Source organism: Bufo gargarizans, chromosome 5 (genome assembly GCF_014858855.1).
Source record: "Bufo gargarizans isolate SCDJY-AF-19 chromosome 5, ASM1485885v1, whole genome shotgun sequence".
NCBI classification, from domain to species: Eukaryota; Metazoa; Chordata; class Amphibia; order Anura; family Bufonidae; genus Bufo; species Bufo gargarizans.
The window spans coordinates 416,065,930-416,092,414 of NC_058084.1; the positions used below are offsets into that span (position 1 = coordinate 416,065,930).

The 26,485-nt window shown below is 45.4% G+C and overlaps 1 protein-coding gene across 1 annotated transcript in view; it reads right to left on the bottom strand.

Annotated features, from left to right (window-relative positions):
- The window catches only part of LOC122938715 (ubiquitin-protein ligase E3C-like), a 163,438-nt gene that overhangs the window by 116,669 nt on the left and 20,284 nt on the right, over positions 1-26,485 (bottom strand). Inside the window, 6 exon segments of the mRNA XM_044294414.1 lie at positions 9,200-9,351; positions 10,946-11,166; positions 14,957-15,110; positions 16,434-16,591; positions 24,177-24,292; positions 26,167-26,307. Coding sequence (XP_044150349.1) covers positions 9,200-9,351; positions 10,946-11,166; positions 14,957-15,110; positions 16,434-16,591; positions 24,177-24,292; positions 26,167-26,307 — 942 coding nt within the window.

Below are 26,485 nucleotides of genomic sequence, written 5' to 3' on the forward strand. Positions count from 1 at the left end.
AGAACACCTTGGCACCGACAATCTGATTGAACAAATCTGGGATCAAAGGAAGAGGTTAGGGATCAAGTACTGTAGTGCGATTAAGCTCACGGATGTCCAAACATGGACTAAGGGTTCTGTCCTACAAAGAAGAACCCTGCAGCCACTGGTGATTTGGATGATCTAATATGACCTTTAGCCAAGCACTCTGTGATATATTCTCGCATTGCTACTCTTTCGGGTTCAGAAAGATTATACAACCAAGACTTGGGCAATCTACAAAACATGAAATGGATTCTTGAATCTCCCACCTTTAGGCGAATGTCCTGCACAATTTGTAACAAATACTTTTGAGAGAGTGGAGCGGAATCAATCGCAAACCTCGGAATATTTTTGTCTAATGCGCTTGTTGTCAAACCATGCATACGGACGAATTGGCCATTCACTAGGTTAACCCCTCCCCCACTGTCAATAACTTCAATTCCCACAGTTTTGGAGTCTAGCGCCACCTTGGCAGGCAGGAGAAATCGGGTACTACCGGTAAGTGACAAAAGTACTTTCTCAGATCCCACACTACCAAGAGTGAGAAGAGGACTAAACACATTCGTTTTCTTTCTCTCTTTTTCTACATGGCGTTAAACATAAGGACATACGTTAACAAAATGTCCCCCTTTACCACAGAAAAAGCAGAGTCTTTTCTTAACCCTGGTCCAGGAGTGACATCTCCCAACTGCATTGGCTCATCATCAGACATGAGCTCAGGTGCCTACCTACCCAAAATGTCAGAAGAGGCCGCTTTCCCATATGATAGTGCATCCCGAGCGAGAGGAGCCTCAGATCTCTCCCTCAGGCGTCTAACCCTTGACAGAATTGACTATGGAGGGCTGGGTCATTCCACTCAGTATCAGTTGCCCATCTCCTAAATTCAGAGCAATAGGACTCCGCAGAACGCTCGCCCTGCCGTAAGCCATGCAACTTAGTCTCGGCCAGGGAGACCCGATCTGGGTCATCATAGATAAGCCCTAGAGCTCTGAAAAATTAATCTACCGACTGGAGGGATTGTGATCTCGTCCCCAGAAGAGTTAGGGCGTAGTCTAAAATATAGTTTGCACGACTCCCTGAACCAAACAAAGTTGTCACTTCCCCCGGAAAACCTATCCAGAAGAGAGACCTTAGGCAGGCCTGGTTACCGCTGCTGGAAGCCGCCGCCTGTGGTCTCTGAAACTGTGAGACGGCCGTGCAGAGGTCAGCCACCTCCAAAGACAATCCCTGCATACAATCGACCAGTGCATAAACAGTATCCATCGCTGCACTGACACAAACAAAATGAAGTTTTTTTGGGCAGTTGATAATGTCATGGGTAATGGGGGGGATAACACCAAATGACACACAGAAGGAATAGACCGGAGTCTAGGCCTCAAAGCAAAGGGAGAGGGATGGTGACCTCCTAGGAATCCCTAGACCTCTCCCTAACTCATGACAGTATAAGTAAACCCTGAAGGTGGAAATACTCATACACTGGAACCTAGGCCCAGAAGACCCTGGAAGGCCCTAGGAATGGTGGCAGGGAATGAGACTACTGGTTCCTTCCCAGATGAAGGAACCAGCGTCTCTCTGAGGCCTAGACAAAAACACACACAAAGCGAACAACAAAATGCACTTAGCTTAAAGCTAAGCAGGAGATCCAAAGGAACACCACACCAGCTCAACCAACCAACGCAAGAAATATCAACAGCATAGTAAGCAGTGAGAGTCAGAACTAAATAGGGCCTCAGTAATGTGGTCACTGAAAGGAGAAAACAGAGAGACTGTCAGATACCCTCACGTGCCGCCAGACTCTTCGATCTCCTCACCTCTGTCATGGGAGGGACCGTGACACTACTCTTCTAATAAGGATTACCTTCCAAATAAACTTTTCCAGATAAATTGAGATTATTTTCTCTCTCCCAATGATAAGTTTTATCCCTTTGTGCTTCAGAAGCAGAATATTTTGTAGTTATTATACTGACAAAAATATTTAAAAAAATCTATGAAAACTAAGTTTAACCCCTTCCGACTGCCATACGGCTAATTACGTGCTATCTGCACATACCCAATGCAGCTAGCACATCTATAAACATTCTGGCAGCTATTTAATCCAAGCTGCAAAACGCTTGGATTAAAGCTTCTGCCCCTGGACTGCTGCTGTCTTGGACAGCATACAGTCAAGTAATGCCGGCAAGGGACCAATCAGAGTGGTCCCTTGCCGGCAATCTCTCCGATTGGTTAGTCTTTGCAGACTAACCAATCGGATCGCGGCAGTATAAAAATGCCGGTTTCAGGCTCTGATCTGCACTCTGTAAGGCTGCTTTCACACTAGCGTTCGGTATTCCGTTCGTGAGCTCCGTTTGAAGGAGCTCACGAGCGGACCCGAACGCAGCCGTCCAGCCCTGATGCAGTCTGAATGGAGCGGATCCGCTCAGACTGCATCAGTCTGGTGGCGTTCAGCCTCCGCTCCGCTCGCCTCCGCACGGACAGGCGGACAGCTGAACGCTGCTTGCAGCGTTCGGGTGTCCGCCTGGCCGTGCGGAGGCGTGCGGATCCGTCCAGACTTACAATGTAAGTCAATGGGGACGGATCCGTTTGAAGATGCCACAATGTGGCTCAATCTTCAAGCGGATCCGTCCCCCATTGACTTTACATTGAAAGTCTGGACGGATCCGTCCCAGGCTATTTCCACACTTAGCTTTTTTTTGCTAAAATAATGCAGACGGATCCGTACTGAACGGAGCCTCCGTCTGCATTATTATGGGCGGATCCGTTCTGAACGGATCCGCCCGAACGCTAGTGTGAAAGTAGCCTAAAACTGATAGTTTGCAAGAGCATTGCAAAGTATAGAACAGGCATCAACCCCACTGGATCTTTAAGATCCAAGTGGGACTTGACAAAAAAGTGTGAAAATAAAAAAAGTAAAATAAATAAATAAAAATGTAAAATAAAAAAATAAAATTGCCTTTTCCTATATCCGCTCATTTATAAGAGATTAAAAAATTAAAAATAAACAAACTACACACATATAAGGTATCATCGCATCCGTAACGACCGGCTCTATAAATATATCACATGATCCACCCTGTCCGATAAACACCATAAAAAAATAAAATTTTTTGTCACCTTACATCACAAAACGTGCAACACCAAGCGATCAAAAAGGCGTATGTACCACAAAATGGTACCAATAAAACCGCCACCTCATCCCGCAACAAATGTGCCCCTACATAAGAAAATCGCTTAAAAAATAAAAATAAACGATAGCTCTTAGAAAGTAGAGACACCAAATCATAATTTTTTGGTTTCAAATAGGCTATTATTGTGTTAAAGTTAAATACATTTTAAAAAGTATACATATTAGGTATCGTCTTGTCCGTAACAACCAGCTCTATAAAAATATCACATGACCTAACCCCTCAGCTGAACACCATAAAAAAAAAAAACAGTGCCAAAAAAGCCATTTTTTGTCACCTTACTTCACAAAAATTGCAACACCAAGCGATCAAAAAGGTGTATGCCCCCAAAATAGTACCAATCTAACGTCACCTCATCCCGCAAAAAACTAGACCCTACCTGAGACAATTGGTAAAAAAAAAAAAAGCTATGGCTCTCAGACTATGGAGACACTAAGGGCTCATTCACATTGCCGTAGGTAGGCCGTTCCGTGCATTGGGGACCGCAATTTGTGGTCCCTAATGCATGGGCAACCTCCATACAGCCGCCGGGAGGAATCCAGACCCATTCAACTTGAATGGGTCTACATTCGTCCGTTCCGCAATAAGATAGAACAAGTTCTATCTTTTTGCGGAACGAAAGTACGGAACAGAAGCCCACGGAAGCAGTCAGTAGTGCTTCCGTAGTGTTCAGCGATTCCGTTCCGCATCTCCGGATTTGCGGACCCATTAAAGTAAATGAGTCCGCATCACTGATGCGGAATGCACACGGAATGGTGCCCGTGTATTGCAGATCTACAAATGCGGGCCACAATACAGCAACGGTTGTGTGAACGAGCCCTAAAACATCTTTTTTTTTTGTTTCAAAAATGCTATTATTGTGTAAAACTTAAATAAGAAAAAGTATACATATTAGGTATTGCCACTTCCATAATGATCTGCTCTATAAAAATGTCACATGACCTAACCCCTCAGGTGAATATTATTTTAAAAAAATTATTACCAATTTTTTGGTCACCTTGCCCCATAAAGTGTAATAATGAATGATCAAAAAATCATATGTACCCAAAAATGGTTCCAATAAAAACATCAACTCTTTCTGCAAAAAACAAGCCCCTGCACAAGACGATCGGCCAAAAAAAAAAAAAAAAAAGTGTTCGGAAAATTGAGACACAAAAACACTTTTTTTTCAAAAATGCTACAGTCAGATGAATGTTGTACAAAATAAAATAAAATACAAACTGTGCCAAAACAGCCATTTTTTTGTTACCTCGTCTGACAAAAAACTTAATATAGAGCAATTAAAAGAACCCTAAAATAGCACCCATAAAACTGGCACCTTATGCCCTAGTTTTCAAAATGGGGTCGCTTTTTTGGGAGTTTCTACTGTAGGAGGGCTTCAAATAGGACATGGCATGTAAAAACCAGTCCAACAAAATCTGCCTTCCAAAAACCATACGGCGCTCTGTTGCTTCTGCGCCCTGCCGTGTGCCCTTACATCAGATTACGACCACATGTGGGGTGTTTCTGTAAACTGCAGAATCAAGGTACTAAATATTGAGTTTTGTTTGGCTGTTAACCCTTAATGTGTTAAAGAAAAAATGAATTAGAATGAAAAATCGGACAAAAAAGTAAAATTTAGAAATATCATCTCCATTTTCTTTTACTTCTTGGGGTGTAGTTTCTACCTGGGGCCATTTATGGCAGCTTTCCACTATGTAAGCCACACAAACTGACCAGACCTGTACTGGTCCTTAAAAAGTGGGTTTTGGAAATTTTCTTAAAATTTTTTATAATTGCTTCTAAACTAAAAATGACATTTCCAAAATGATGCCAACATAAAGTAGACATATGGGGAATGTTGAGTAATAAATATTTTATGAGGTATCACTTTCTGTTTTAAAAGCAGAGAAATTTAAATTTAGAGTACAATGTGTCACGAGAAAACAATCTCAGAATGGTTTGGATAAGTAAAAGCGTTCCAAAGTTATTACCACATAAAATGATGTCAGATTTGCAAATAGATGTGGTCACAGGGATATCAATGACCCTTGGTCATGAAAGGGTTAAAATACCCTTTTTCATAGAAATATCTCAGATTGGTTGGATATCGGTTTCATTTTTAGCAGTTTTCAGCTGTTAATTAATAGACTCTGTCAGGCATGATCAATACTGCCTGGTAGAGCTCATCATGCTGAACTGTCTGTATGCTACACAGCTGCAGAGATATCCGAGATATCTGTGTTTTTATGCATATGCAAATGAGCATGTTAGAGCACCAGGGGGCAGGGCTGAATCCTTGGAGCACTGCTTTGTAACACCCCTCAGCTTAGATCTCCCCTCATGCGTATTTTTTCTAAACTGAATAACTCTAATTTTGATAATCTTTCTGGGTCCTGTAGTCCACCCATTCCAGTTATTACTTTAGTTGCCCTCCTCTGGACCCTCTCCAGCTCTGCTATGTCTGCCTTGTTCACAGGAGCCCAGAACTGTACACAGTACTCCATGTGTGGTCTGACTAGCGATTTGTAAAGTGGTAGGACTATGTCAGGGCTCCAGATGGCGACCAAAACGGTCGCCAATGCGCCTTAAAATTTGCAGATGGCGACAAGACTTTTTAGTCTTGTCGCCATTTGCGACTGTACCGCCGCGATCCTGCGAAGCCTATGTTCTCTTCAGTAGCACAGTCAGTGGAGAAGGAAGGAGTCCCTCCCTCTCCACTGTGACGCGGCCGCCTCTACCACCAATGGGCAGATAGCAGGGAGGAGGAGGGGAGGAGCTGTCGCCACTGCGCCACCAATGAATGTAAAACATAAGTATAGGCAGCGGTATCACAGACCCGGCACCCGGCCTCAATAACAGGGCATGCGATCTGCGGTAATTAACCCCTCAGGTGCCACAGATCGCATGCCCTGTTATTGAGGCCGGGTGCCGGGTCTGTTATACTGCTGCCGACAGGAGTTAAAGAGGACCTTTCATGGGTACAAATATTAACTTATTAGTAGCATGCTACATAGAGCGGCGCCCAGGGATCTAAGTGCACTTACTATTAGTCCTGGGCGCCGCTCAGTTCACCCGCTGTGGCCCCCGGTAATTTCAACATTCAGAGCAAGGAGGAGGAGACGCCAGTGTCTGTCCTTCCCCCTGACAGCAGCGCTGACCAATCACAGCGCAGAGAGAGGGAGTTGTTTTTTTCTCCCTCTCTCTGCGCTGTGATTGGTCAGTGCTGCTGTCAGGGGGAAGGACAGACACTGGCGTCTCCTCCTCCTTGCTCGGAATGTTGAAATTACCGGGGGCCACAGCGGGTGAACTGAGCGGCGCCCAGGACTAATAGTAAGTGCACTTAGATCCCTGGGCGCCGCTCTATGTAGCCTGCTACTAATAAGTTAATATTCTTTGGACCCACGAAAGGTCCTCTTTAATTACATTCATTGGTGATGCAGTGCGCCCCCCCAAAGCCTCATCCCCCCCCCCCCATTATCACTGGCCACAAGTTCCCCCCCTTCCCCCCCCCCATTATCACTGGCCACAAGTCGTCGTCGTCCCCCCCCCTCCCATTGTTATATGGTGGCCACAGGGTCCCATCCCCTCCATTGGTGGCAGTGGCAGATTACACTGCTGGGGCTCAGATAGTTACCATGGCAGCCAGGACGCTACTGGAGCCCTGGCTGCCATGTTCAGCTCCCTGCTGCTGTGTGCAGCAGGGAGATGTGTGAGATCCCATTCACCTGTGTAACACTCCCCCCTACCTTGATTGAAAGGGCTAAATATCAGCATGCTGAGGAATGGGTTTGTCCTCGAGCTGTGTCCTAGCATCTACATAATTTATACACTGTTAGGCACATTTATTAAGACCGACACCCCTGCGCCGGCGGTGCATCGCTGAAGTTATGTAGAGGCCCTCTGCATAACTTCGGCATCTCCACCGCTGATTCTAAATGTAAGACATTTGGACCATTTTCTATGCCTAAACCTGCCAGCCCATCCCCTGCCTATGCCACGCCTCCTTTTTAGACCTTCCGTGAGCAGGGAAGAAGTCGACGATTCTGCCGCAGTATGGCGTACGACAGATTCTGTACCAGATATATTCCACAAAAGTGGCGTACATCTTTTTGTAAATGACCCCCTATGTACTATAGCTTTATCAATTGACATACGCTCAGAAAGCTAATCTAGATATTACTGCTTTATTCACAAGCACAATATATGATTATAAAGACACCAGTAATGTGTTGCTTATAAGCATAGAAAATATCAATTTTTGTAGTTGACAGTAAACTTTGTAAGGTAATTAACACAAAAGAGGACAGTATACTGCTACAGATGGATCTGGATAGATTGGAGACTTGTGCAGAGAAGAGACAGATGAGGTTTAACATTGAAAAATGTAAGGTTATGCACATGGGAAGGAATAACGCAAGTCACCTGTACATACTAAGGGTACTTTCACACTTGCATTAATCTTTTCCGGTATTGAGTTCCGTCCTAGGGGCTCAATACCGGAAAAAAAATTATCCGTTTTATCCTAATGCATTCTGAATGGAAAGCATTCCGTTCAGTATGCATCAGGATGTCTTCAGTTCAGTCACTGTACAGTTTTTTTCTCTGTCCAATATTCCGGAACACTTGCAGAATGCCGTATCCGGCCCCAAGTGTTCCGGAAAAACTGATCCGGTTTTGCGGTCTGCGCAAATGTGAAAAAGTTAAATACCGGATCCGTTTTTCCTGATGACAATCGGAGAGACGGATCCGGTATTGCAATGCATTTGTGAGACAAATCCGCATCCGGGTCCGTCTACAAATGGTATCCGTTTGCATACAGATTGCCGGATCTGCAGCAACGCAAGTGTGAAAGTACCCTAAAACACTGGGTAACACTGACATGGAAAAGGACTTTTAGTGGACAGCAAACTAAACTGTAGAAACCAGTGTCAGGAAGCTGCTGCCAAGGCTAATAAGGTAATGGGTTGCATCAAAAGGGGCATAGATGCCCGTGATGAGAACATACAGTGCTCCAGACAAAAAAAAATGACCAGGAGCCATTGGCTCCTAAACTAAAAAATTTAGGAGCCAAATTACATTTTTTAGTCGCCAAATTTAAAATGCATATAATTTAAAAAAAAGGACTTTGAGAAGATGAGACGCAGGTCACAGTAGTGAGCCAGCACTACATATAGGAGAAAACGGCACCACATAGCTCTCACATCCAGGGACATCTTCTGGGGGACAAGGTGACTAAAAATGGCGAATTGCGTGGTTTAGAGTTTTTTTTTTTCTGTTACGGCCTTCACCGAGCGGAAATATTTTTTTATATTTTAATAGCTCACACTTTTTGGGACGTGGCGATATGTAATATGTTAATTCTTTATTGTTTGTAAATTTTATATGTAAAACTGGGAAGGGGGAACGGATTCAGCCCCGCCCCCTGGTGCCCCAGCTTGCTCATTTGCATATGACTAAAAGCACAGCTATCTCTGCAGTTGTTTAGCATACAGACAAAAGAAACGTATCGTTTTAATCAGCATGATGAGCCCTACCAGGCTGTAGGCCTGGTTTAATAGGGTTGATGATGCTGACTGAGCCTCTTTAAAGGGAACCTGTCACCGGGATTTTGTGTATAGAGCTGAGGACATGGGTTGCTAGATGGTCACTAGCACATTCATAATACCGTCCCCATAGCTCTGTGTGCTTTTATTGTGTGAAAAAAATAAAATAAAAAATAACACATTTGATACATATGCAAATTAACCTAAGATGAGTCCTGTACGTGAGATGAATCAGGGACAGGACTCATCTCAGGTTCATTTGCATATGTATCAAATCGGTTTTTTTTACACAATAAAAGCACACAGAGCTATGGGGACTGGGTATTGGGGATGTGCTAGCGGCCATTTAGCAACCCATGTCCTCAGCTCTATACACAAAATCCCGGTAACAGGTTCCCTTCAAGAGGAGTGTGCCTAATTTTTAGAAGATTACCCTATAAACATTTACTCCAATAAAGTCATATCACTTACAATTGTGGTGACCATTTTGCTGATATCCTCATCATCGTCTTCAGAATCACTGGCAAGCTCCTGATGATTTGCAACAGTGGAGACTGGTAACTGAGAGAGAAAGACCTGAAGTACTCTCAAGTATACAAGCATCCCCTCTTCTGACAGAGTGCCTGAAACAAGAGTATAGTACATGAAAATGAGGCATGTTAGATGAAATCAATCTAATTTAGGGCTTGGCTTGTATGTGAACCCAACCTCAATGTAGTTGTAATCCCAAGAATATCTTATCTCAGGACCTAATAATTATTTAAAGGGAACCTGTCACCGGGATTTTGTGTATAGAGCTGAGGACATGGGTCGCTAGATGGCCACTAGCACATCCGCAATATCCAGTCCCCATAGCTCTGTGTGCTTTTATTGTGTAAAAAAACCTGTTTGATACATATGCAAATTAACATAAGAGTCATATCTTACGTGTGTGACCAGAGAAGAGTAATATTTTCAAGCTCTGACTCATCTCAGCTTGATTTGCATATGTATCAAATCGGTTTTTATACACAATAAAAGCACACAGAGCTATGGGGACTGGGTATTGCGGATGTGCTAGCGGCCATCTAGCAACCCATGTCATCAGCTCTATACCCAAAATCCCAGTGATTGGTTCCCTTTAAGTAGCCATACCCCAAAATGATGGAGCTATGAAATCTGTGAAGCTGATCAGGGATCGTGAGAAAGAAGGCGTCACAATGTTGTTTTCAACTTGGAGTTGTACTGTAGTTCTCCATGCACAGCCTGGTGCCCGGCAGCGCCAATGTACAGGAAAAACTGTAGGTGGGGGGGGGGGGGGGGGGTCAGTGCTGCTGGTCATTTATAATCAGTGTCGGTGGGGGTCCCAGAGGTTAGATCCCCACTGATCACATGATGGCCTATCCTAGCAATATGCTGTCACTTTATAAGATTGGAAAAATACAAAGTGAAAAATGAAAGAAAAGAGTTAGAGGACCTGTCAACCGGATCAGCCATATTAAACCAGGCATACTGCTTGGCAGGGTTGATCCTGCTGGTCAAAATCATACCCATTTTCTGCAAAATGTTGTGGTGTTTCCAAGAAAAAAAATGACATTTATTTCAGCTTCAGTGCACCGAGGAGCATGGCCAGTACTGAAATGCTAAGGTGCACAGAGGGCTTGGCTAAAGAATAAGAGGGTCATTTATTAAACACAAATACGCCTAAATTACGTGTATTTCTGGTGCAAATTGTGGCGCAAAGGTCCTTTGTGCCGCAATCTGTGGCTTCTCCCCACTCACGCCAGATATAAAAAATAGGGTTTGGCGTGGGCAGAACGGGCTGGAAGACCAGTCTCAGTTACCATTTTCTATGCCTGGTTTAGGTGCAGAAAATGGTCTAAATGTAGGACAGCGAGGAAGCTGTGATGGATCCGTAGAAGACATGTATAGGGCTGCGCCTCTTCATAACTGAGGTGGATTTACCCCCAGGTACAGGGCTTATAAAGACCGGGGTCTAAAACGCAAGTCTCAATAAATGTGCCCCTAAGTCTTTTTTATTCTCAGGAATGCCACAACCAGTTTTCACTAGACAAGTGTCATTTTAATCAGCAGGATCAACAATACCATGCAGTTTGCCTGGTTTAATAAGGTTGACCCTGCGGATAAGTGATCTTTAAACAATCTAAAATAGCAGCAAACAAGTGGGAAAGCTGGAATAATATACAAATGAAAATGAGTATTTAATCTACTCCTTACTCAAGTACGTTTCCCCAACTGTAAGCACAAAATAGAAAAGCCAAGGGGTCTGGTCACATCGGTGCGGGCGATGAACCTGCTCCTCTAGTAATGCATTCAGAAAGAGCTCGTATGGGAAAGCGGTGTGTGCGTCCGCCAGTGCTGGAATGATGAACTGGAAGATCTGATCGGTGTAAGGTGCGGCCAGAAACTCTCTGGTAAAGGCAGTGAAAACCTGTTGCCTGAAAATAAAAAGAATATACTGTATTTAGGGAGAAAGGAGAGAGTTGGTCATACATAACTGAAAAGTAAACCTGTTGGGGGAAAACAAATATCAACCCGATTGGCTGCTAAGGGTAGGACCAAGTTTTCCTTGTACTAACTAATAAGTCTTCCCCATTATTTTGGCACCATACATAAAAGAATTGTCCAATAAGGATGCATTTACATAGACCGCAGAACATAATGACTCCCAGGTATCATTTGTTTTGGGCCTTCTCATAATGATTCAGCGATCAAAATCCTGAATTTGATCACAAGATAAAACCACAAACTTTGGAAATAGTCGACTGTGTGCAGGGACGGCACTGGCAAAATTGCAAATTAAATTAAGGCTAATAATTCTTCTGATTAAATTTTCACTGCCAAAAAGCTGCCAGCCCACCGCCTTAGATACACAGAACGTATGTCTCTTAATCTTCTACCCTAAAGTAATCAGTGTAAATTGTGCTGCATTTCAGGCGATGTAAAACACGAGGATTACTCATCATTTATAACTTTCAAGCTTACATTAAAGGAGGCTCAAACTCAAGAAAATGCAAATGCCCAGTATGGCAGCCAGAATTACTTTACAAGTCTATGAACCGGAGGAGGATAAATCACAGCAATGGAAGCTCGGAAAATAAACACTATTTTCAAGGTCGAGTCTTAAAATCAATTCCTCATGTAAAAACCTCTCTTATTGGCAGACGACGCACTGAACAAACCCCAAATTGACGACTATATCGACAGACCAGTTGAGAGGTGTGCTGGAATTCTGGTGGTGCACAACACCCAACTAGCAACAACATAAAAAAGCAAAAAGGTATCAAGACTGGAGTCATTAGCTCCTATAAGAATATATCATATATGCATAACAAATATACAAACCATGAACCAAAGCATTTACATGCTGTCCTGTCTGAGCAACCCCTTCTAAAGAGGACCTGTCACCACTCCTCACCTGCCTATTTGAATATATCCATGCATTCCCCATGTAATAACAATTCTGGAACCTCTATTCCTATATCTGTATGTTGTACCATTCCTTTATTATTTCTACTAGAAGTTATGAATGAATTGCTAGCAGTCTGCAGTAAGGGTACAGAGGGGAGGTGAGCAGTTGGGGGTGTGTACCTGCACAGACTGACTCTATCCAATCAGTGCTGCCATTGTCAGACTGTGCAGGTACACCCCCCCCCCCCCCCAACTGGTTACCTCCCCTCTGTACCCTTACTGCAGACTGCTAGCAATTATTTATAACTTCTAGTAAAAATAATAAAGGAATAGCACATAGAGGCATAAGAATAGATGCTCCAGAATTGTGCAAGTACGTTGGGAATGCATGGAGCTATAAAAATAGGCATGTCAGGAGTGGTGAAAGGTCCTCTTTAAGCCAGCTGAAGGGTTCGACCTTATCAGAGAGGGCCTCTAAGGACTTGTTCAGATGACTCGGACATAAACTACCTCCCATACGTGGATTTTTTTTTTGTGCCAACTTCTAGACTGCATCAAGAAGAAATAGGTCCTTTCTAGGAGCAGGAAATTTTTTTAATTGCAGCTAGTGTCCGAGTGGACCTGCAGTATGTAAAATCGCAGCAGAAGCCAGAGGGTCAGCCTCAGATTTCCGCAGCAGTTTCCACACCATGTAAACAAACTACTCGACCACTATATGCCCAAACAGGGAGTTGTGACAGGGGCTGTCCAGTTGGGATAAACATCTTAAAAATCCCTGAATGAACACACTAAGTGCAATACAGCAGCACAAATACTTAATGTGATTGTCTCATCTCAGACATTGGTGGCATATCGCTAGGATATGGCACTAATGTCAGATAGAATTTGCACCTATCTCCAGAACAGGCCCACCAAAGTGAAGGAGAGCACACTGAGCAAGCGCGATCACCCTCCATTCACTTCTACGAGAAATCCGAAAATGGCCGAGACAGCACTTGTCTATTTCCGGCAGTCCCACAGAGGTGTATGAGGAGGTGGCAGTGCATGCGTGGTGTGCTCTCCATTCACTTCATGACTAATCTTAGAACTCTCACAGAAGTGAATGGAGAGCATACCGCGCATGCACTGCCACCTCTCTATTCACCCTGGCAGAAATAACTGAGCCAGCACTCGGCCATTTTCAGAACTCCCACAGAAGTGAATGGATGGGTGGTTGAGCATGCGTGGTACACTCTCCTTCATTTTGGGGACCCCGTTGCCAGCAATGAGCAAAATGACACAACCCCTTTAACAAGGACATGCTTTTTTTTGGGTCGGGGGAAATCTGTCAACATGAACAGGATCTGCCAGTGATAGAAAATGTTTCTGGACTGACTAATGGTTAACTCGCAGGGAAAACCAAGGAAACCAGGGTTGATTCCAATGTGTCCAATCCTATTATTCAACTCCAAAAGACAAGGAGAGCATCTTAGGTTTCTCCTCTTTCTGGATAATAACCTGCTCAGCTGAATGGTGCACATTTTTGGGGTAGGGAGGGGCAGGGTTAACAGTATTAGCTGTACAGATGTCTGGGCCCAGTATACAATATTCCTAGGAGAAATCCAGAGCGCATTTGGAATGTCTTAAGCCACAGATCCCTTGATAAAGGTCGACAACCGACCGAAACGTTGGGGTTGTACTGCTAAGCCAATTGTATTGCTTTAATATTTTCTCTGGATGGAACGAAAATTATGTAAAAATTACTATGCATTCAAAAACACTAATTGATGAAGAACATATGGTGTGCTGTGGATTTCTCCTAGGAATCAATTGACGCATGTCCTCTACGAGCACCCACCACTTAGGGTGTGCAGATCTCATATCTCCCTTTGTCTCAGTGTACAATATTGACCTGTGGGGGTCCCAACGATCCTAAGAACAGACCTGATGTGCTAAGAGAGAGCCAATCAATCCGAATTGTTACTGCACTTCAGAAAGACTAGCACCGGACCAGCAACAATGAGGACTCCAGCCAGCTGCTGGGAAACTACAACTACCAGCAAGCACACATACTTGGCTGTTATTGTAACTTCCATAGAAGTGATAGGAGGATTCTAGGAGTTGTAGTTTCAGAACAGCTGGAGTGTCAGAGGTTGCTGATCCCTGGACTAGCAGGTCATCTCTGGGACTATGGAAGTAATGTTCTTAACCAGGTATTCAACCATTAATTTAAGCCTTCTATGCACATGGTTTTGTAGGGTTCTCCATACGTTCTCTACAAAAACTACGCCTAAGGGTCCGGCTACATGGTCTCACACAGGGGCATGGCTACAATGCAAATCTGACTTTGTAACAGTCGCATTGCAGTAAGTAGCATGGCGACACCACTGAAATGCATTACATGAAATGTTGCCGTGTAGCCGGACCCGAACAGAAGGAGTAAATGTTTTAGTAGTGTAGGGCATCCACCAAGGAATTTCTTGTAGTAGCCCGATTCCTACATACTGCAATACCCCAATAAATAAGCGTGTGTACCCTGAAATAAGACACACATGTTCAGATTCAAATTAAACTATTTAACACGTGCTGGCTGTTTCCCTAAACCCAGGCACCTCAAACAGTAGTCAGCGAAATAGAGCTGGAGAGGGGGCACAGAGGGGAGACCGGCATCCATCACACATTTAGAGCATATCCCATGTCTGAGAATATCCCTTTAAGAGCAGGTAGAGCAGTCTGACACCAACTGCTCATGGTGAAAACTTTCCATGCAGATGATAGCAAAGGTTTGCACGATGTATAAAGCAGTAAACGTATATTAGGGATTAGATCACTTCTTACCTTGCACTGTCCGAGCAGGAGTTGTATGTAAAGTGCAATGGTTTCATGACATTCTCCAGCAGAATCTTTGCAATGGGAACTCTGGAGACATCAGTATATTCAACGCTGGATGGGAGCTTGTTGTTAATTAACAAGAAAAGTGACCGGTAGTAACCTGAGAGAGAAAACAAAGGTGACTTCTAACTACAACGCATCTGCAAAAAGAGCAGCTTATACTGTTCTGATGGGTTTGTCATTTTTTGCTTTATAAGACGCACAAAAAGTGGGGGGAAATGTCAGTGAGTCTTATAAAGCAAATACTAGTGAGCGCTTCCATTATGGAAGCGTTCACTAGTATGCAATCGGTGCGGAGAGTGAAGCGCTGCCAGTACTTACCCTCCCTTGTCTTCTATCCTGGGGCCGCACTGCACTGTCCTGACTGCATACAGCGTTGGGATGTAGTGCGTACACTATGACCTGACACTGTACGCAGTGCAGCGCGGGCTGGAGAAGACAAGGGAGCGCAACTGCAGGCCAGACAGCCGGACCCGGAGAGAAGTGGTGGAGCAGTAGAGGTAAGGCTACTTTCACACTTGCGGCAGAGTGATCCGGCAAGCAGTTGTGTCACCGGAACTGCCTGCCGGATCCGGCAATCTGCATGCAAACATACAGCATTTGTAGACGAATGCATTGCAAGAACGGATCCGTCTCTCTGTATGTCATCCAGAGAAACAGGTCCGTTATGTATATTTTTCAAATTTTTACCGGTCTGGGCATGCGCAGACCGGAAGGACGGATCGAGCATTGCGGAATTTTTAATGCCGGATCCTGACTTTTGGACGGAGATAATACCGCAGCATGCTGTGGTATTTCCTCCGTACAAAACACCGTTCCAGTGACTTAACTGATTACATCCTGATGCATCCTGAACGGATTTCTCTCCATTCAGAACTGATCAGTTCTTTTCAGTTATTGAGCCTCTATGATAGAACTCAGTGCCAGAAAAGAAAAACACTAGTGTGAAAGTACCCTAAGTGAAGCTATTTATTTTAAGGTCTGATCTGAGGTCCGATACGGGGGTGTGGCATGGAGGTCTGACATGAATGTCTGATGTGGGTCTAATATGGAGATCTGCTGGGCGTCTGATCTGAGTTCCTGATATGGGGGTCTGATGTAATGATCTGATGATAGGGGGGGAATGCATCTTATTTTCCTCCTCTAAAACCTGGGATGCATCTTATCATCAGGTGCGTCTCATAAAGCTGATCGCTGATCTAATAGGTAAAGGAAAACTACGTATGCAAACTTCTTTATATCTTACGGTTGCAAATAACATTACAATTTAAGTAACTTTCTTTTCTTTACCCTGTATTTATTTATATGACATATGATTGTTATAAGGAAAGTTTGACATCTGCGGCACAGTTCTCCAGCAGGCTCTTCTGACAGAGAACAGACTGTCAGAGTTCTCGGGATGCGGCTTGTGCAATTTACTAACCTTTCTGGATCATGTAGTGCAAAATTTGTTCAACTAATGAGGCCACAGTGACGGCATCTTGAAGGACAGGTAAGTAAGTGTTTTCTGATGAAAATACTTCAACCATTCTCATGGGCAGTGCAACGTTGATGCTGTCATCATAGCAATGCTGTAATAACCTACATAGCACAGAAAAATTAAGTGAATGTACAAGGCATGCATGGAGTGTGTAGACAGTATGTTATATAAAAATTCATTTTGCTGCATGTGACTAGAAAGTGCTACTCAGTACTGCTTCTTTTAACTGATATAAAAAGAAGACTGATGATAATTGCGTGATCACTGGGGCAACTACCGCTAGGGTCCCCACCAATCATTAGAAGGGGCCACAAGTCCACCATTACTCCAAAGGGAGTTGGGATGGCATAGTGGTCAACCATATAGCTGTTGTTGAGGTTGCAGTAAGGAGAAAGTGGGACCCCAGTCAGTCACCATTTAAATACAGAAAGAGCAGAGATATAAATATATAAATTACAAGTAGAGAAAGATTACAGCGGCTCACCCTCTTTCTATATGGAAAAGGTGCTCACCCCCAGGTCCCACCCTCAGGACCGGTAAGGAATTGTATAAATAGCAAGTATGGGGGGGGGCACACTCAAAAGGGACCACAAAGCGGTAGTAGTGTTGATACACTTTAATATAATGAGATATTAAAACATTAAGAACATACCCCTAAAAAATACATACAATAAAATATCACATGTACAGATAAACATAAGCCCAAACACTCAGTCTCTGCGCCAAGGCTTCAAATAGTCGCAATAAAACAGCGTGCGGCAAAAAATCCCACTCAAGGAAATGTAATAATGGTGGGATATCCTCACCAGTCCTTAAATAGAATGTCAGTGGAATAAAACAGCGTGCGGCAAAAAAATCCCACTCAAGGAAATGTTATAATGGTGGGATGTCCTCACCAGTCCTTTGATAGACTGTCAGTGGACAGATAGGCCAGCAATGATGTACTGCTTTAGATCTGAAATCCAATACACCCCTTCACTGTCCAGTGCGCTAATATGGCAAAGCAGGGGCCCAGTTCTCTGTCCAAACACTTATAGTGTAGCGCCCACAATGGGGGTTAGATCTCACTTGCCTCCACACAATTAGCAGTGCTCAAAATTGAGCCCGGTCTTACCCGTCTTCACTGCCTCATCCGCAGCGACGATCCAGGCGGCCGCACACCAAACAGCGTCTCACGTGGTGTGCTCGGCCTGTACGTGGCGTCCCACGTGACCTGGTTACCTAGGGGACCGGATATGCGCTCCTATGACGTAGATGTTGAGCGACTGCTTTTGAATCCGTATGAGTTGCTTTGTTTGCCTTTTCTGTTGCCGGCTTTCTTTTTCTTTCTTTAAATCGATCCACGCTCACTCTAAACCGCCAGACGCGTTTCAGGGTCCTACACCCCTTCCTCAGTGGCCAACTCAGTGAGCGGATCCTCACTCTTTATTAATGGGATATCTCCGCCCACATTCTCCATATTCCTTATGCAATTGTATTATATGGAGTGGATTTATCCCATATGGAGTGGGTTCCCATTCCTAATATGTTAATCATACATACATATATAACTTCATATAAAATGTTACAATGATTAAAATAATAAATACACCCCTGCATATTATATTCCAAATATTTAAAACAGATACTGGAGGAGACTGCAAGGTCATACCTTATATCTAAATAACCGCATGAAAAAAACGCATATAGACCGCAATAAAGACGCATGTAAAACGCAATAAAGACGCATGTGTGCCCTGCGTCTTACACTGCAGTACTCAACTTAAGGACATCACATTCATCCGGGGGAGCTATGATATTCATCCCAAAGGAGCGATGAGTGAAAATTGAGGGGCCTTCCGGCAAGGAGGGGAGATCAGTGTCAATAAACGGCCAGACTGCGATGTCCCATCCCCACCGGAAACCCCCCCACAGGAACCCAAACACTTCCATTTCGGCATTGAGGCCCCTAGGAATGATTGTATCATACTCAAAGATCCTCCGGGATTCTTGTCGTGACATGTGTGCAATATGGTTCCCCCCTCTCCATGCCTTTTTTACTCTTTCTATTGCTACAAACTTCAGACCTGTAGGGTCACAGTTATGTGTTGTTTGAAAAATAATTGTGGGTCAGTATATATCTCACTCCATCCAATATAAACTCCAACTATTCCATGGGGCAAATAATTTGGCCGGGAAAATAGCTCCAACTGTGAGGGTGAAGAAAGATAGCCACAAAAAAGAAAACTGGTTGGCAGTGAATGGGTTTTTTAAGTGTGGCAGATGTGCCAATTGTAAAATTACCAGTTTCCCCAAAAGAACCACAAAAGTAGCGTCTACAGTTAATACATTCAGTTTGGAAATACAAAAATGCCTTACCTGTGATTCCACAGACGTTGTGTATTTGCTACAATGTGGATGCAGAAAACAATACATAGGCAGGACCAAAAGAACGTTGAAAAAAAGAGTAGCGGAACATGTGGCAAATATTAAAAAAGGCCTAGACGCACTCTTTATCCAAGCATTTTCCAACAACACATAACTGTGACCCTACAGGTCTGAAGTTTGTAGCAATAGAAAGAGTAAAAAAGGCATGGAGAGGGGGGAACCATATTGCACACATGTCACGACAAGAATCCCGGAGGATCTTTGAGTATGATACAATCATTCCTAGGGGCCTCAATGCCGAAATGGAAGTGTTTGGGTTCCTGTGGGGGGGTTTCCGGTGGGGATGGGACATCGCAGTCTGGCCGTTTATTGACACTGATCTCCCCTCCTTGCCGGAAGGCCCCTCAATTTTCACTCATCGCTCCTTTGGGATGAATATCATAGCTCCCCCGGATGAATGTGATGTCCTTAAGTTGAGTACTGCAGTGTAAGACGCAGGGCACACATGCGTCTTTATTGCGTTTTACATGCGTCTTTATTGCGGTCTATATGCGTTTTTTTTCATGCGGTTATTTAGATATAAGGTATGACCTTGCAGTCTCCTCCAGTATCGGTTTTAAATATTTGGAATATAATATGCAGGGGTGTATTTATTATTTTAATCATTGTAACATTTTATATGAAGTTATATATGTATGTATGATTAACATATTAGGAATGGGAACCCACTCCATATGGGATAAATCCACTCCATATAATACAATTGCATAAGGAATATGGAGAATGTGGGCGGAGATATCCCATTAATAAAGAGTGAGGATCCGCTCACTGAGTTGGCCACTGAGGAAGGGGTGTAGGACCCTGAAACGCGTCTGGCGGTTTAGAGTGAGCGTGGATCGATTTAAAGAAAGAAAAAGAAAGCCGGCAACAGAAAAGGCAAACAAAGCAACTCATACGGATTCAAAAGCAGTCGCTCAACATCGACGTCATAGGAGCGCATATCCGGTCCCCTAGGTAACCAGGTCACGTGGGACGCCACGTACAGGCCGAGCACACCACGTGAGACGCTGTTTGGTGTGCGGCCGCCTGGATCGTCGCTGCGGATGAGGCAGTGAAGACGGGTAAGACCGGGCTCAATTTTGAGCACTGCTAATTGTGTGGAGGCAAGTGAGATCTAACCCCCATTGTGGGCGCTACACTATAAGTGTTTGGACAGAGAACTGGGCCCCTGCTTTGCCATATTAGCGCACTGGACAGTGAAGGGGTGTATTGGATTTCAGATCTAAAGCAGTCCATCATTGCTGGCCTATCTGTCCACTGACAGTCTATCAAAGGACTGGTGAGGACATCCCACCATTATAACATTTCCTTGAGTGGGATTTTTTGCCGCACGCTGTTTTATTCCACTGACATTCTATTTAAGGACTGGTGAGGATATCCCACCATTATTACATTTCCTTGAGTGGGATTTTTTGCCGCACGCTGTTTTATTGAGACTATTTGAAGCCTTGGCGCAGAGACTGAGTTTTTGGGCTTATGTTTATCTGTACATGTGATATTTTATTGTATGTATTTTTTAGGGGTATGTTCCTAATGTTTTAATATCTCATTATATTAAAGTGTATCAACACTACTACCGCTTTGTGGTCCCTTTTGAGTGTGCCCCCCCCCCCCCATACTTGCTATTTATATAAATTACAAGGTTAATGAATCTTTCCCCACAAAACTATACAGGTGAAACTCAAAAAATTTGAATATCGTGCAAAAGTCCATTTATTTCAGTAATGCAACCCAGACGTCATCGGCGCAGGCGCACTGAGGGAGTTCTGAGGAGACGAGCCTCCTCATCTCAGAGCGCCTGCGCCGAATGAACAGAGGCGCGCGAGTTTTGAAATAATGACAGGGCCGGCCGGAGAAGGAGATCACGGCTGGCCCTGTCAATCAACACAGCGAGGGGGCGGTTTTCTGCTGCGGCTACCAGCAAGTAGACGCCCTACTTGCTGGTAGAGACCGGATTTACATATTATAAAACTTTGTTTTCTAAAGAAACGGCCGCATCAAAGTAAGTGACAAGATTATATTCTCCTATATCGCGCTATAAGTAATGTAATTATCCCAAAAAAAAATTATGACTTTTGTGGGGTGACAGAAGCCCTTTAAAAGGAATTGCATTAATGCAGCTTAAAATTTTAATTTTGTCAAAAGATTCAATATTCTAGGCTCAAAGTGTCACAGTCTAGTCAGCTAATAAATTCATACCCCCTGAGCAAAGGTACCCGAGATTGTGACTTTGGAGTTTCATAAACTATAAGCCATAATCATCCAAATTGTTACAAATAAAGGCTTAAAATGAGATTTTGTGAAACTCACCTGTAAAATCTGTTTCTCGCTTGATTCATTGGGGGAACACAGACCATGGGTATAGCTGCTTGCTGCCACTAGGAGGCGACACTAGGCTGAAAACTTAGCTCCTCCCCCGCCAGCTATACCCTCTCCGGCCAGGAGAGAGCTCTCAGTTTGTGCAAAAGCAGAAGGATATTACAACATCAGCAAACTCACCCGGTCAACGGACCCAAACGGGGGTGGGTGCTGAGTTCCCCAATGAATTAAGCAAGAAACAGATTTTACAGGCGAGTTTCACAAAATCTTGTTTTCTCGCCTATATTATTGGGGGACACAGACCATTGGATGTCCCAAAGCAGTCCCTGGGGAGGTTACACAAAATCGAGCAAAGAAGGTAGAGAACCTCGTGACAGTCATCACACCGCGGCCTGCAAGACCAGGCGGCCCAGAGCGGCGTCCACAGAAGCGAGAGTGTGAACCCTGTAAACTTCGTAAAAGTGTGGAGGGAAGACCAGGTCACGGCTTTACACAACTTAGCCGCCGACGCCTGGTGGAAGTGAGCCCAGGAGGACCCAAGTGCCCTGGTAGAGTGGGCCGTGATCCCCGGAGGTGGTGTCCTGTCCCGAACGCGGTAACATTCCAAAATAGTGGAGCGAATCCACCGGGAGATCGTCACCTTCGAAGCTGCCAGGAAGGTGGAGCGTACCTTCATGCCGGAGACTGCTTGCCAGAGGAAGAGCGCCGAGGCTGCGCTCGGGAACGCCAGGCAGGCTGTGGCTTGAACGAAGGCTTCCGCCTTTGCTCCTGGGTGGGCTGCCTCGCGGTCGAGGGAGCCGCCGGGCGGGTGCCCGTGGAGCGGCGAAGGGACTGGCGTTGCGCGGAAGGACGCTGTCGAGAAGAACGCTTGGGTTTGGGCTGCGGAAGATGGGTGCTTTTGCCACCCGTGGCCTTAGAAATGATTTTGTCAAGTTTGGGCCCAAAAAGACGAGAGCCAGCGAAAGGAAGAGATAGAAGGGAGCGCTTGGAAGAAGAATCGGCCTGCCAGGCCTTTAGCCATGGAGATGGCAAAGGCGGAGGACCACGCGACCATGGAGCCCGTGTCCAGAGACGCCTCGCAAAGGTACTTTCCCGCCTGGGATATTTGGACCGCCAGAGCCTGGAGTTCTGTGTGGGAAAGGTCCGAGTCCAAGTCCTGATGTAAGCGCAGGGCCCATTCAGAAACCGCCTTAGCCACCCACGCCGAAGCGAAAATGGGACGAAGTGCCGAACCGGTGGCTGAAAAGACCGACTTCGCAAGCGATTCAACCCGTCGGTCCACCGAGTCCTGCAGAGAGGAGCTGTCCGCGACCAGAATAGTGGTATTCTTGGCCAGGCGAGCCACCGGCGGGTCCACCTTTGGAGGGGAAGACCACTTACCCACCCAATCCGGGGGGAACGGATAAAGAAGATCGGGTCGCTTGGGGATCAGGAAACATGAACCTGGCTGTTCCCACGCTTTAGTGGGGAGCACGGAAAAGTTGTGGTGGACCAGGAACGATTTGGGAGTCTGCTTGGTACGCAGGAAAGAAACTCCATGGTGACTGGTGCCCTCCTCTTGAAGTTGGAAGGTGTCCCGGATTGCCGAGACCAGACTGTCCACTAAGGCAGCCTTCTGGGACGAGCGATCCGTATCCAGATCCGTATCAGACTCTGCGAGTTCCACTTCGGACGAAGGGTCCCCAACCAACGAGGACGCCTTGGACAGCGAACCGGGGGGAGGAGGCGAAGGCGATGCATCCGAGGAGGAGAGGCGTTCCTGCCTGGGACGCTTGCTGGGGTGTCTGCTCCTGGATGGTACGCCCTGAGAGAGTGCAGGTTGCACAGGTGACGACATCTCTACCAAGCGACCCATTAATGAAAGGGTGGATTGGGATATCTTGGATAGGTCAGTCACCGCCCGGGAAAGGGATTTGGCCCATTCCGGTTCCATACTTTCAGCAGAAGGGTGCACGTCTCTGGGTGGCCTGGTATGAGGCACAGAGGGGGTTCGCCTGACCCCTAGGAAAGTTCACGTTACATGAAGTGCAGGCATAATGGGTAGCCCTACCGAGGACCTGGGGCACGGGTTCCGCTGGGTCCGACATGACAGGTGTCAGGGAACCAGAGAGGGTACAGAGGAGGGGAGCAGCGCTGGTCCTACCAAAGTGGAGCAGAGTTAACCCTTGCTGGACGTGTCCCCAGGAGCAGGATGCAGTGGGTTGAGGTGGTCTGCGGCGAGCTGGACAGTCTGGAGAAGAGGGAGCAGACCCAAGAAGATGTCCCTCTCAGGCTGGGAAACCACATGCACGGCCGGGTACTTCCGGATGGAGAGCAGGCAGGAAGGGAAGCGTGGCGGGAAAGGTAGGCTCCGCACCAACGGTGCGAAGCCACGCCCTCCCGCACCGCAGTGCTGCCGGAATTCCGGAGAACTAAGGGGTCCATAAATAACCGCCGCACATGCGGAGTTAACGCCCGCAACCCCATGCCGGTGTTGCTGTGCAGACAGGTCCCCTCATGGAGTAGAGAGTCCAGCCCCTGGATGGCCCTGATCGAAGGAATTGACACACAGAACACAGACAGACATACTCACCTGCCTTCACCCTTCTGACATGGACCAGCAGAGCCACCTCTTCAGTCCCTGGAACAAGTGACAGGGACCAGGTTGAAGGGCAGGAACAGGTGGCCCCATGGCTGGGGGGGAGCAGGAAGGTCAAGCCCTCCTGGTCCACTTTGTCTTCTTGTGGGAGGCAGAGAGGTGGAATAAGCGTCACCGGTCATTTTTTTAAGTTGCATTACTGAAATAAATGAACTTTGCACGATATTCTCGTTTTTCGAGTTTCACCTGTAAATCTGCTCAGTTCCTACTGCTCCTAGCATGCTGCAGATTGCACTACATTTTTTGGTAACAGTTTCCCTTTAAGTATTGCTTTAACAATATATCCGTTGTGATTTACTTACCTACAACATAACCCCAATAGCCTCTTGATCTGGTACAGACAAGTAAGTCTGTCTGGGCCTGCGAGGTGTTTTACAAACTGGGAATTATATTTGATCAAATTCTGACATATCCATATCTATAGGGAACAAAACAAAAAACTATTTAGAACTGAATAATGAAATCTTGCAGGCAGAGAGGAGCCCCTTTCTCCATGCCCCTACTATCTTCGGATGGAGACCGACTGCGTGCTCCACCATGACATCACAAAATCTGAAGTTTGGGGAGAAAGGAGGCGGGTCTTGGTCCCCATTGGCTACAATGGCTTCCATAACCTGTACAGTTCTGCAGGAAGGGAGCAGAGAAGCTCCAAGGCAACAATTACAGCAGAGATTAAGAGGATTGTGTGTCTGTTGTGTGCATTTACTTTGTGGTCAGATCTTTTAGAATTTGAGTGTAAAAATATAAAAAAGTTGTGGACCCCAAAATGGATATGGTCGTGTGCATGAGGCCTAACTAAGTACATTTGGAATCCAACAGTCAGAGAAAGCTGGGACACAGGTCACATTGTTACATACATTCTGTAGTACGGACACAACGCTCTCCTAATTTGTATACAGAATATAAATAGGTATAGTGTCAGGGCAACAATGACTATGCTTCATGGCCAGTTTGGTCTCCAGCATACCTCCAAATTATTGTTACGCTGCTTTCCAAAGATACTGAAGGGCAAAAGTGCCTAATTATGCAGCAATATAGGAAGTGGGAATCATAATGGTATAATTAGGCAGATTAGCATCAATCTGTAGAAAAACTAACATGGATTGCACATCCACATGCACTGACGTATTGCTTTTCAGCATAGCGTATAAACATGTACACGAGGCACTTTGTATACGTTTTGGCCAAAATGCGAAAGTCCACTCACCATGTCAATGTGTCCGCTACTCTATTTTGGAGCAGCACCACATGGTAACCGTTGCCTCTGCAACACAGCACCTGCCGGTGGCAAGACCCATCTGCCCAACAACACACCTTCTGTAGGACCAAGCCACCCAGGCACTGGGCTCCACCAACCCATAGGCACAGAAAAACCAGATGCTATGCAGTACTGCTCCATTAAAAAAAGGGATCCCAAAAGGTCACCTTTCCATGTGCTCTCAGAAACTAAACTCCACTCCAGCGCTGCTGCTTCATTCTCTTCCCGAGCCGCAGCAAGTCACATACTGTTGCGTCTGCAACCCGGGGAAGAGTTAGAAGTAATAGTGCTGAACCAGAGCGGGCTGGGAAGGCAAGTGTAAGATTGTTTATTATTTCCGGCAGGTTAGGCCTCTTTCACACTTGCGTTGTTAGGATCCGGCGTGCACTTCCGTTTCCGGAAGTGCCCGCCGGATCCGTAACACCGCAAGTGAACTGAAAGCATTTGAAGACTGTTCAGTCTTCAAAATGCGTTCAGTGTTACTATGGCAGTCAGGACGGTAAGTATACTGTGCCCCGGGAGCCGCACGGACGGTAAGTATACTGCTCCCCCGCTCCCCACTACACTTTACCATCGCAAACAGGACTTTAGCGTTGGATCCGGTAATGTGCCGAAACGACGTTTAGCTTAAGGCCAGATCCGGATTAATGCCTTTCAATGGGCATTAATTCCGGATCTGGCCCTGCGGCAATTTTTTTGGGCCGGAGCAAAAAGCGCAGCATGCTGCGGTATTTTCTCCGGCCAAAAAACGTTCCGGTCCGGAACTGAAGACATCCTGATGCATCATGAACGGATTTCTCTCCATTCAGAATGCATTGGGATAATCCTGATCAGAATTTTTCCGGCATAGAGCCCCGACGACGGAACTCTATGCCGGAAAAGAACAACGCAAGTGTGAAAGAGCCCTTAGTGAAATAAAAAAGTACCTTGGACGACCCCTTTAAATGTTGCTCAGATGTGCTACCAACAAAAAAAGGTATTTTAAAGGTCAGTGAAAATGTAATTAGAATTATAGAACATATAATTGACCTTACCAAACGCTTTGAATCTTCAGTCTGTCTGTAGAAAAAGAGCAGTTTTCGCACAAGAAGCGTAAGGTTTCTTCCATCTACTGAAGGTGCACCAGAAGTCGCCGAGTTAGCACAGAAGTCAAACTCACTTCTTTGGATGGAGTACTAATAAGGGGAAAACAATTCTTACAAAGTCAGCAGCACTTCTGTCAGCCATTACATAAGATGAAAAAGCTGCTGAAACCATAGAAGGTCTGAGAAGTGTCATGTATACTGCTGCACGACAAAGATACACACAAGTACAGCGGTGCATTCAGCATGGAGTATAGCTCAAATTCAAGCC